This window comes from Danio rerio, chromosome 5 (genome assembly GCF_052040795.2).
Source record: "Danio rerio strain M-AB ecotype USA chromosome 5, GRCz13ab, whole genome shotgun sequence".
In the NCBI taxonomy this organism is placed as follows: Eukaryota; Metazoa; Chordata; class Actinopteri; order Cypriniformes; family Danionidae; genus Danio; species Danio rerio.
The window spans coordinates 27709511-27722431 of NC_141025.1; the positions used below are offsets into that span (position 1 = coordinate 27709511).

The 12921-nt window shown below is 34.3% G+C and overlaps 2 protein-coding genes across 40 annotated transcripts in view; one reads left to right on the forward strand and one right to left on the reverse strand.

Moving 5' to 3' along the window:
• Positions 1 to 8279, reverse strand: part of arvcfb (ARVCF delta catenin family member b) — a 428020-nt gene extending 419741 nt beyond the window's left edge. For 33 of the 34 annotated variants that reach the window (XM_087252467.1, XM_087252461.1, XM_087252465.1 and 30 more), the window contains 1 exon segment: positions 7950 to 8279. The gene's annotated coding sequence lies outside the window, so the exon portion shown is untranslated. 34 annotated transcript variants of the gene reach the window in all.
• A 1142-nt stretch (positions 8280 to 9421) lies between these two features.
• The window catches only part of tango2 (transport and golgi organization 2 homolog (Drosophila)), a 36113-nt gene continuing 32613 nt past the window's right edge, over positions 9422 to 12921 (forward strand). For 3 of the 6 annotated variants that reach the window (XR_015490135.1, XR_015490134.1, XM_087251737.1), the window contains exons 1-2: positions 9422 to 9535; positions 10195 to 10339. Coding sequence is in view for 4 of the 6 variants with exons in the window: in XM_087251737.1 (XP_087107863.1) it covers positions 10284 to 10339 (56 nt within the window). In the remaining 2 variants the exon portion in view is untranslated. 6 annotated transcript variants of the gene reach the window in all.

A 12921-nucleotide genomic window follows, 5' to 3' on the forward strand; every position in this document is an offset into this window, starting at 1 on the left:
TTTAAACTCATTTAGAAAGAAATACAATTAAAACTATTTGTAGATTTCAACAGTCAAAATGTGCAATATCATTGTCCAGGGTTGAATACACTCATTTTTTACTCATTATACCTTATACAACACTCACTATGTAGTGAATGGATATACAAGTCAGCGTTTTTCAACACAGTATATACACATGAGTGTGCAAAATGCCTCTTGTGCATCTCGTTAGTTCAGCATTGTGTCGAGATGTCATAACAAGCATAAACATTTTTCCGTCCTCCTTTCACACAGTGACAGCTAATCTCTTGCACTGCACTGATGCTTACATCATTACTATAGCAACCAATGCAGATATGGTGGATATAAACCACACTTTCTGAGCAAACAGATCAGGTCCATTGTAAAATGACAGTGTGTGGAGAGGAACTAAAGATTGGATTTTGAAAACCAAACTGATTTTGTGTGTGGTGGTGAAAAACCGAGCCTTATATATGAGTGTACAACAGAGACTCAGGCTTGAAATGAGATTCAGTAATAGAAAAGCTTACGTAATGAAGACACTTCATTAACATATGAAATGAGTTCAAGGCAGGAGCTTACATTCCACCGATATTGTTCCAAAGATCTGAAAAAAAAAAAACCTATAGGAGCCAAGGCTAACACAATGACGGATAGAGAAACAGCAAGAGAATAAGAGAATCTTTCGAGTCTACTCATCAAAGAAGAGCTCGGCCTTCCAGAATTCGCAATGATTTCAATACTCTTTCAATACAAGTGAGAAATAAAAAAAAAAAATGTATCAATAAAGCCCCTTTATGAAGAGTTTCTTCACACAGTCCCTCTCATTTGCCACCAAAAGGCAACTGGCCAGCTACAGTAGGCGAAATAAAATAGGGATACTAAGTTAGCAATAGGGTATATGCTGAGCTAGTGTTTTTCCCATACTGATAAACTTCCCGTGACCTGTTATTGTGAACTTTTTTCCCATTTTATACGGTTCCTTTTACAGCATCAATGTTGTAATGTCATTAAAATACAATCAGTGAAACAAACTTTGGCGTTCATTTAGTTGCTCAAGCGTAAAACGAGACAAAAAGCTGTTTACTGGCACACGCCCGTCAGAATCGGCAGGCTATTGCAGAAGCTCCATTGAATATACTGGAGTAAAATAAATGCTCATATTATAAAGAAATGGCGGGGGAAAATGTAATTTAATGCAGTGCTTCTTGTGCAATCTGAGGCCCGCTTTGTATCGGAAATCACTCAGCTAGTGAAGATCGCTGATTTTTGAAGAAAACAGCCCTTAAAGGTGCAGTAGGTGATTGTCTTCAGAAGCATTTTTTGTTGTGCTGGTTGAAAGTCTCTTCACAGTCTAATAGTATTAATTACAGTAAATGATCTAAATGTATTTATATGTATTTTTATATTTTGGGTAAGGCATAAAACTAAAAAATGTTCATCCAATTAAATACAGTCGGACCGTCATCTCTCATAATTCCGATTAGCAGGTCAGACTGTCTGTCAGCAAATGCAGATTTGAACAACTGCGCAGCCGTTTGTACGCAGCTCCAACGACCGCTGTTGGTGCTGCGCATTCACAAGAGAGGGTGCGTGCGCCTGCGGGATTGGTAAAAACCTGCTGAATCAAAACTTTTTAAAAACCTGAATCACTATAGGAGTTACCTTTGCACGCTGGGGAAAGTATGAAACAATGGCTGAAGGATTTCTCTTAGACGGGTAACGTTTTGTTTTAAAACTATTTTAGCTTCATGCAAAGCTGATGTGATGTTGTTACAAACAGGTTATATCTTCACAGAAGCATTGTTTAGCCACTAAAATATTCAGATAAAAGATTGATAAGACTATTTTCAGTCTCATAGGGACCTTTTACAGCATCTATAGTGTAGATTTTAATTAGTTTAACAACAAAACACAAGTAAATAGCGCTATTCCGTCTAGTCTCTCCCTATATTGTTTAAAATGCAACTCTAAATATTCACTCTGAAATAGCATGTCAGTTTGGCTTGCACCCCCGCGGACAAGCACTAGTTGCTTTTAACACATGAGAGAGGGTTCTTTTGCTGTTCTAGGAGGCGTGGCTCTAGACGGCAGGGGAGGGACTGTGATTCAGAGATATATGCTAAGCTGTTGGCATTGTGAAAGATCACCTACTGCACCTTTAAACGTGTCATTTTTGCATTGGCATACAGTTCGCCGGACGCGCTTAACCCAAGTTACTGGCAAATTAAAAGTCCTATTAGCATGCTTCAGCATATACCCTGTTCATTTGTTTTACTGCATGTGTTGAAGCAACACAAAAAGCAACATACAGTACAAAGTGAGCAGAGAGAATGTTCAATGCTGACAAAACATTGCTGCAACTCTGATAAAAGTTTTATTTATGGAGAAAATTAAAAAGCCACTGCAGTGTTTTGAGTGTTTTGTGTTTGTCTGGTTATTAGTCTACCGGAATATGTATATTCCATACAAAGTATGAAGCTGCTTGGTGAGTTCTTGTCACGTGATTAATGGTGTGCTCGCGGATGTTTTCTACTCTGTGCTGCATTGCGCTACTTATGCGAATTGATCCCAATATGTGCGCGCAAGCCGCATGCCTCCATTGGAATTGGAGCCGAAAAGATATAATAAGCGAATAGCCCCTAAGGCCGCCATCAATTACGATCTTCAACAGTTGATCTTTTAGCACAGGCATGCTGGATTCACCTGATTTGTTGACAAATGGGTTGCGGATTTATTCCTTGGTAGTCCGTGGGTCCTTATGGGCCATATTCCCTAAACAAAGAAACTTTCCAAAGACATCTATTTTTGCTAGCTCGTGAATTAAGTTTTGGAGCTCAATTGACCAATATATAACCAAGTGAGTATAGTTATTGTTCAAAATAAAATATTTTTCAAAATAAAAGATCGTTCAGACTCATATAATAAATAAAACGATAATAATTAATGATTTCTTGTGCTGCCTGGTACCAATCAATCCATGGAAAAGAACTGCCCGGGCATTTGGGACCACTGGTCTAAAGGACCAACAATGACATCTATGAATTTAATATAACGACAACTATATTTGTGTCCACACCAGCAAACGATCTGTTCTATGCTTATCTTTCTGTTTCCCTTTTGTAACCAGTAGTAGTACTCAGTGTTCCACGTTATTAGTGCTTCTGACCAATAAATACAGCTTGAATAAACAATCAAATCAATTATCGAATTTAGCGATCGCAGTCAATGTAGTGCAAAAAAACAACACAAACTAATTTCCCCACAGCATTCTCAAAGGAGGTAACACAAAGACACTGAAACTAAGGTACTTTTATTTTGATACTTCAATCTGCTGACCTGGCTTGCATAGCTTGATGTAAATTTTTAGCATTCTTCCCATAGAAACAATATAACCAGTTTTTAAGAAAGTCATTATCATTAAATAATCTTTCAAAAGAGGGCTTGTCTTGATATGAATCTGTAAGTTTCTCTACAATGTCGTTCGTAGCTTTAAATTGAGTAAGTTCTTTATACATTTTACTGGATTCTTACTGGCTGTCATTTATTGCCTGGAAAAATCATTCTGAAAGTGATTCAAAAGTATATAGTTTCTCTACATCTTTATTGATGTAGCATTGGTCTGAACTCTGCAGTTGTTTTTCAGTGCAGTTGTTTTTTAGAACTCTATCTTTATTATTATCTTTATAGTTGTCATGATTTGGTGTAAACGGCCCCATAAGAATGGTAAAATGTTGACCCAATCCCAATAGCCATGTTCCAATAAAGCAATATAATGGATTGAACACTTGATCCCTAAGCAGCACTTTAACTTGCGTTTCAGACTGAGAGTATACACTCCTTATGATTGGCATTGCAACATAAGATAAATGAATCACAGATGAAGTCCACTTCACAGGGAGTTACCACCCAATGAGAACGTATCCTGAGGCTCTTCTTATCATCTGTACAAGAACCCTTTTTGTAGACTCAAGCTCAGCTCTGTCAGCTCTCGTCGTTTTGACTGAAGCAACATCACAACATGATGAACTGCAAAATGCTGAGGAGCAATAAAAACACAAGCATATGCTCCCCACTGGCCTGCTTTGCAACACTGTTTTGTTGTTATATGAATCCATATAAAAGCGCAAAAGTCTCTCCCTTCTGATGAAAGAAGCAACAAAATGCCTTTGACAGCACTCATCCTTGAATCACATTAAAAAGTTTTGGAAAACATGCACAATATATATTTAAATTATAAAATGGAACAAAGGGTAGCTCTTTGCATAGAGCTGAAATTCTCCTGACAAGCAAAGCTGCTCAATGTGCCATGAATGACAGCGCGGCCTAATTTAACAAGCTCCCCATCTCAACTGGGGTATAAGAGTTTTTAAAGAACAGAAAAACTAAAATAGATTGCTGAATTGTTTTAACATGTCATCAATTTGACATTATTTTCCACAATGAAACAGAACATAAAGCTAGTTAAAGGAAATATATATTTTATGCCTACCCTTTAAAGTCAAGTTGAGCATATTAAAGGGGGCATGTGGAGTTCATAAACTTCTATTATTCACAACACTGGTGACAGTTGAGCAAACTTTGAACTAGGACTGTGCAATTAAACGAAATTCAGTTTCAATTTTGATTTTTGTTTCCAACGGTTATGAAAAAACATTAATCCAGATTAAATGATTATTGCTTTTCACATAAAAATTTGTCAAAAAATTTACTGTAACATGACTTTTGCAGCATGGGAAGCGCTTCATTTATGAATATGTATTTGATTTATTCATGTTTTAATACATTTCTAATTTATGATAAATATATATCTCCAAAACTTTTTGGACGTATGGCCCACTGATAATCGTTTTGAAATAATCAAAAATGTTTTTTATAATAAAAAATGTCTCCAAAAGTCACTGTCCGTTCATTAGTTTTTGTCTTTGTTTTTTTTTTTTTTTTTTTTTTTTTTTTGTATATAACAAAAAAGACCCATTTTGGCTTCTCCTATTGCAGCAAATTCTGTTTTTTTCTTTTGATATTTGGCACCAATTTATCAGGACTCAGTAGGTGATGATTTTGTTCTCTTTGACTCATTGGTTGGAAATGGTGCTTTTTTTGTAATTAGCTACTGTAAAAAAAAAGGCCTATTTACATAAAGCGATCTGACTGGCTGGCGGACACTTGTTTGTCAGTGCTTGAAATGTTGAGAAATTGCCAAGTGTACGTTGAGAAATTCCAAACTATGCGTTCACACCGAAGGTGGAGAGAGCGTCAAAGTTTGCTCTGCCTGCCCTGGCAACACTTCCTTCACAGCTCCGGCGGCGAGATGGTCAAAATTCGCTACAATGATCTCGTCCTTATAGGGGCCGTTGCGGCAAATCAGCAAATCACATCTCCGCATAAAAACGTGCTTTCCCGCGTGAAAATGTTGCACGCCTTTTATCAAACTCATTTAACTTTGGAAGACCAAGTTGTTCCATGTGGAGTGGCTTTGCCCCATATACCCAATGTCCATATGTCTGAAACATTCTGAAGCAGCAATACTGTTTGTGCTGTCATTCTAGATAGCATTAGTTTCCCGCTTAAAAAAAAACATATATGACATTAATGCACATCAGAAACTCGCCAGTAACTTTTTTACTCATGTCCCTGTAGGAAAATCATAAATAACTGGAAATCTGGTGGCCGCGATACTAAAACTCTTGGGAACAACTGTGGTTGGAACCAAAGTTCACAGGACCGTGTTTTCTGGAATCCTCTCAAGCGGTGGACTTGCTAGATAAGACATGGTTGCAGCTGGAAGTAAATGAAAATTATTTAGATTAGATATTAATTTTCCCATTTATTGTAATTTATTAATGTCTACCTCTACCCCAACCCTAAAGCCAACGGTCACAGTATCGTAAAAACAGTAGTTTTACCGAGTATTATTTATGCTATCTATTAAATGATACAATAAGTTGTATTTTTTAACATCTACTGCTAACCTAACCTCAACTGTCACAGTACTGTAAGAATAATCATTATTGATATACATTGTCATAAAAAATGCTACTATATTGATGTGCATGTCGCATTTCTGGCCGGCTGTGTATACTATCTAGACTTTATTGATAGATTGCAGTCGAACCACGTCATAGTTAATGATGAGCCCTGTTGTGTACATACATCCATAGAAAATACTGGTTACATTTTAAAGACGTGGCACAACAAAATGCAATTTGATGCAGTGTGCCTTGTCTGACTTACTTCTAATTTTGTCTTAATGAGGCAGCGTATCTTAAACAACGCAGATCTTAAGTGCATAAGAGACCCAATGTCGAAGGAAACCCTAAACCCCTTTGTTTCTGTCCACAATATTTCATGACATAATGTCAATACTGTTTGTCTGTAGTCTGCTCAAAAGTCAACTCAGTGCACTCTCAGCAGGTACATGCTTCAATGAGATAAAATGGCAATGAAGGGGATCCCCATGAGCACCTATCTAAAAAGTAAAATGATGAACAAGACGCCCTACAGTCATGTAGACTTGCACACTGATCCACTGTGCATCCACAGGACTGCATGTGCAAATGAGGTGGGATTAGGCCAGAGGCGCATTACACAATCTTGCTGCCTGTAGTAAGTCACTCTGGTACTTCTCATACTATTACATGAAGGCAATAAATCTGAACCAACTACTTGCCTCGCTTTTTTTTTTACCCACAACATAGTATGAAAGAAAGCATATTCATGCACAAGCGTATGAAGTCAAAGGAATGCAGCAAGAAAAATTTGGCTTACTTTCAGTGTTCAGCAACATCTACCAAACTAATTAAACAGCTCTTACCTCTTTAATATTCATGAAGTCGCAGAAACTTTCAAACAATGTTAAAATTCAGGGTCTACACTTCACAATTTACAAAATAAGCTGTAATCAAAACATTTTGATTCATGAGAATGCAGCAAGCTGTTTTCGTCCAATCAGCATTACTGGCCTTATGAATATGCATATTTAGGTGTTCTTCATTGTTTACAAATTCATTGTTTACGCTCAATATATATATATATATATATATATATATATATATATAAATATATATATATATATATATATATATATATATATATAATGCAGAAATAATAATAAAAAAGAATATAAATAAATATTTGATAAATTCCAGCGTCAACACATTTTTAAAAACAGTAATGTCGACCTGTCTATTAGGGTTTAGTCAGATCTGTACATTCAATCATTTCAATCAGTCAAGATGATCCCCAAACACTTGCCCAGACAAGTTAATCCTTAAAATACAAGCAGTTAGGCTATAAAAAAAGATTGTAACCAAACCAACTCTTCCAGTAACGTTTGGTATCTTTGCTACAACTGAAATCGCGCCATATGCACTGACACCAGTAGCCCTCTTTCTGACAGATGTCGAAGCCTCCAGCTGTATTTTAAATGGTCGTTTCAGTTATCATGAGCAAATCAGAAACACTTTATGCTTATTTGCACACATTATATCAAACAATCCCGCAAATTCGCTGACATGGGTGTAAAAACACTGATAAACGCCTCCTCGTGCATAATCAAAAGCGATCAAATCACGGTCAAATTAAAAGGCTGCGTTTCACGAGCGCGCGTGTTACTATCAAGCATGACGCGCTGCCTGAAAACAGTGTAGATCATTACCAATCGTAGCCAATTGCTACATCTTTAAATGCCTGAAAGTAAACTATCACAACGAGATATCAACAAACACACTAGAGCACAAATGTATCTGTGCTGGGAGCCGAGCAAATGCACTCAATTGATGGACAGTAAATACGCGAATATCTCGATCAGTTGAGGTGCGCGTACACGCGAATGCAGCAGTAGTACACATACAGCCTTTTGGGCTTGTGAAGTAAGTTTCCAAATTTCGAGTTAAATCATCGTGAATAGAAGATATAGCGGCATATAGAAGACTGAATAAGCTTACCTGTCTTCTCTCTGTGAGCGAGTTGTAGGGACAGCAGCAGCAGCATCAGCGGCGGCGGCGCGCTCGTTCAACTTGTCAACAGTAACAGCGGATGATTCCACGATTAGCTTCATTCATCTCCGCGGGAAAACTCACTTCTTACTTCTTCGAATCAGCTTTGTGACTATTCAAACGAGATGTCGCGGTTTGAATGTAAATAACAGACTTTGGTAAGTGTCACAATGCTTTCCATCGAGACAACAAAAACCCTCTCAGTGTTATTATTGGACTCTTCCGAGGGTGGCTGTGCACACTACTACAAGTGCGCTGAGAGAGCTACATCTCTGTGATGCTGCTGCTGCTGAGTCTACAGAGAAATAGAGGCATTGTGTTATTATGAAGGACTGAAAGTATATATATATATATATATATATATATATATATATATATATATATATATATATATATATATATATATATATATATATCCTGTATAAATAAATCAATAAATAAATATGCAGATACATAAATAAATATATAATAAAAACTCACACATTCCTGCATAAATAAATATATAAATAGTGCGGGCAAATTAACATTTAACTCAATTACACGGATGTTAAAGTAATATGAAAATCTAAACTGAAAGTAGAATTTTCCCCCTTTCACAGTGCACTAATATTTATTTAGTTATTTATTTATGCAGGAATTTGTATATTTATTTATTCATTTATTTATTTATTTATTTATTTTCGTATTTATTTATTTACTGTTTTATTTGTGCAGAAATTTGTAGTATTGTATATACATTTATTTATCTATTTGCATAATTTTTTATTTGTTGTTTTATTTTCACACGGATTTATGGATTTATTTATTTATTCACGTATTTATTTATTTATTGTTTTATTTATGCATGAATTTGTAGAATTATAAATACATGTATTTCTTTATTTGCATTTTTTATTTATTGTTTTATTTATGCATGTATTGATAGATTTATTTGCATATTTATTTATTTAATTGTGTATTCATTTATTGTTTTCGCAGGTTTTTTCCATTTGTTAACTTTCAAAAAATAGATTTAGATTTTTTTTTTTTTTTTTTTTTTAGCAGAAAGAAGCTAAAACTGTAAAATATTCTACCAAATAAAAAGTTAGTCATATTCCATTATCTGGAGAGTTGCAAATTAATAAAACTATTTTTTTTCGCTTAATATTTTATCAAATTGAATATAATGATAGCAGCATAATCATTTAGTATGATAAAAAAGAAATTCACAAATTAAGAAAAAAAAACAGAAAGCTCATTCATTACAGGTGACAGCATGAGAACGTGATTACGATTCTGATCTGAGTTCAGTTTCTTTCAGCCTTCAAATTCAACTGTGCTTCATAGACCAACATGAGTGCTGTTCCCTGTACAGTTGCAAATGTGTGGGCGGTCCTGCTCTTGCTTTCAGCCAATCAGAGCTGGATTTCTCAGCCGACGTCAAAGCGAGGTTGGTTTAGCCCTTTGTACAGAGCAGAGTTAGCCTATGCTCAAAGTTACATCTCACACTTGCGTAGCGGCACAATGAATTGTCATCATTGACAACACATGGATTCGTAAGTAATATTTCACATACCCTGTTATGAACTAAAGAGAAAACATACATTTTTGTTGTTGTTATTTGCTGTCTTTAAGTTATCCGAGCAGTTAGCTGGATTGTTAGGCTACTGCTAACCTGCTGTCAGTTTCTGTCAGTTGACACAAGCCTGACATTAAACCTGCTAGATCATTCTGTAAGAATAAAGCACTTTGGGAGACAAAGACAGCGTTTTAAATTCAATCTATGGCCAACGAAATGTGTTTATAAAATAATAACGTATATATTTTAACAGTTATACAGTACTTACTTCCTGTCTAACATTAACACTGTCAGAATACAACGTTACCAAAAACTGCAATTTTTTTATTTGTATATGACTTTGTGTTAATAAAAATGTGTTCAAGGTAAATTATATGCAATACAAACACGTGTAATGTCATTATATTTATTGTATAATTATTTATAACGTATAACTTCAGTTATATAAATTGTTACCATGTGGTCTGAAATAGTAATACCTCTATCATTTGTCTAGTCGATCATACTTTATTTTATTAATTTTCTGGCTTAGTTATTGTTATATATGTGAGGTTTGTTGCTGGTATAATGTTTGATTGATGGCCTTTAAGAATGTTACCTAACTCACTGTCACATCTCTTCTTTTCTATCCAAAAGTCATGGTCTCATTCTCTTCATCCAGCACCTAGCGCATCCAGTCTCTGACCTCACTGTGATTGAAAACTCCTGCCATCAGTGACCTCCTCATGTGCATCATCTTCTTGAAGTTCGACCCTCGGCCTGCATCCAAAAATGCCTACAGGTACATTAGTAGCTCCCAGAAAATGCACTGTGTGAATGTGTTAAATGCAAATAGGGATGTGGAACATTTTTATACAGCTTCTGTGTTTTGATTTAATACTTTAAGTAGTTTTAGAGTTGCCATGCACATCTAAAGCAAAAACAAAATATCTGTGCTGTATTTCAGATTTTAAGTCTTCACATTTATTGTTCAACCTGCTGATTTGCTTGTATTGAACTTAGTTTGACACTGTCCAGTGGATGCTGAATCATGCAAAAAAATACACATAGAAATGAGCGAATGATGTTATTATAAGTTTAAATGCCATAAGCAAATGTGTCCAGCAACAGAGGGGCGTGATATTAATATTTACCAGTTCATTAAGTTCATTGTCATATTGAAGAAAACTCTAAATACTTTTTTTCACATTTATTTATTTTATTTTGATAACAATACCAGAGTTCATATGGTCATGGAAGACCTGGAAAAGTCATGGAATTTTCCAGACCTGCTGTAATAAATGTAAACGTATTGTTTTTTACCATGCATATGTAGACATTGCATGAAACATTAGGTCATAAAAATTTGCTTAAAAGTCTTGGAAAAATCATGGAAAAGTCATGGAATTTTAGTAGTTAAAATGTGTATGAACCCTGCAATACATTTTTTGGGGTGTGAGTTTGTTATTATGTTCGTAACCAGACTGGTACCTGTAACAGATAAATGAATACAGCACAAAAACTGCCTTTTCTTTTGTTTTAGTTTGTTTCAATGGCTGATTCGTTTAGAAAGTCAATTGTGAAAGTGACTTCATGACACTATTGAGCGAGTGTCTTTATGAATGGATCATTTAGTTATTGACTCAAATAATTTGTTCAAAATCAGTTTAATGAAGTAACGAAACACCACAGATGCACAAATGCAGACTTTGTTTGGAATACTTTGTTGATGAAGCTTAAACATAAAAGAGTCACTCAATTTAATGTATTGTTCATGGAATTGTTTGAAATCACATTTGCAAAGGCACTCAAATGATAATATTCAGGGAAATGGAACTCTTGCTTGTGTGATATATCAGTTATATCATGTATTATAAATATATATAAAAAAACAAAAGCTTATACATTGATATTATTGCTAGTTCCACTTTAAAAGGCTTCATCAAACAGGGAATCTTACATGTTTTTGCTTCTGCATGTCATGCTCAATAAGGTCAGGTCATTGTTAAAACAACCATATTTTCCTATTTTAATATATTTTATTCTATTTATTTTTTATTTTTTTGGCAAACCTAAATTCTCAGCATGATTACAGTACATCTCCTCTCTCAATAAAAAATTTTCAGAAATCTTTCCAGTATGCTGCTACTTGAGAAAGGTATATTATTATTATTATCTTATCAGTGTTAAAAGTAGTTCTTATTAGTTATTTATTAATTAGTGTATTGTGATTGTTCAGGATTCTTTGACTTGAAAGCATTAGTTTGAAACTGAAATATTTGCCTTCATTTTTGAAATAAGTTGTATGCACCTTTGTTGAGTGAATGTATCAATTTCTTAGAAAAAAAATCAGTAACACTTTAAAATAATGGTCCATTAGTTGCATTAGTTGAATGATATTTAATGTTTTAGCTGATGCATTTACTAACATGAACAATTTTTTAGTAGTAACAAAACAATTAGTCAGTAATAAATAAACACATTTGTTACTACATTTATTCCTCTTTGGTAATGTTAAGTTAAGTAACATTAGTTTATGTACCTCACAGTGCACATTACCTAATATTAACAATAGAAAGCACCGAAATTCTTGCCTGAAACCGTAAACTGTAAACCGAAAAAGGGGAAACCAAGGCCGACCAACACAGAAAGAAATTATGCCAATTATTAGTAGCATAGTATTTATGGGTAACTTTACTATGATCGAGGCACTGCAATTGTATAAATTAAATTAAGTTTATATGTTAAAGAATATTAAGTTTCAAAAGATAAATTAATTAATTACAAATTCTGAAAATATTTATTTAACACATTTTAACAATGGGTCATCACTTCTGGGAATGGGGACTTCATACAGATAACCATCAATCTAGTTGTTGAGTGGTTGAGCTTTTCTCCCTGAGGAAGTGTATTTAGCACAACTTATGATAGCATTTCGATATTCATTTTTGATTTATGATTAATAAATGCTTAACAAGATTGGTCATAATTAAACTTGTATGGTAAATAGTAGTGCTGTAAAATTGTCAAATGATTAATCGCCTCAAAAATAAAAGTTGCTTGACTATATTATAAAAGACATTTGTTTATAGTTTTATCTATCTATCTATCTATCTATCTATCTATCTATCTATCTATCTATCTATCTATCTATCTATCTATCTATCTATCTATCTATCTATCTATCTATCTATCTATCTATCTATCTATCTATCTATCATATACATAAATATAAATATAAATATTCACAGTACACATGTATATAGTATGTAAATACAAACTATTATCTTGGATGTGATTAATCACAATTAATCATTTGACAGCACTAGTAAATACATTAACTAATGGACCATTATTTGAAGTGTTACCAAAAAAAATCTGGCC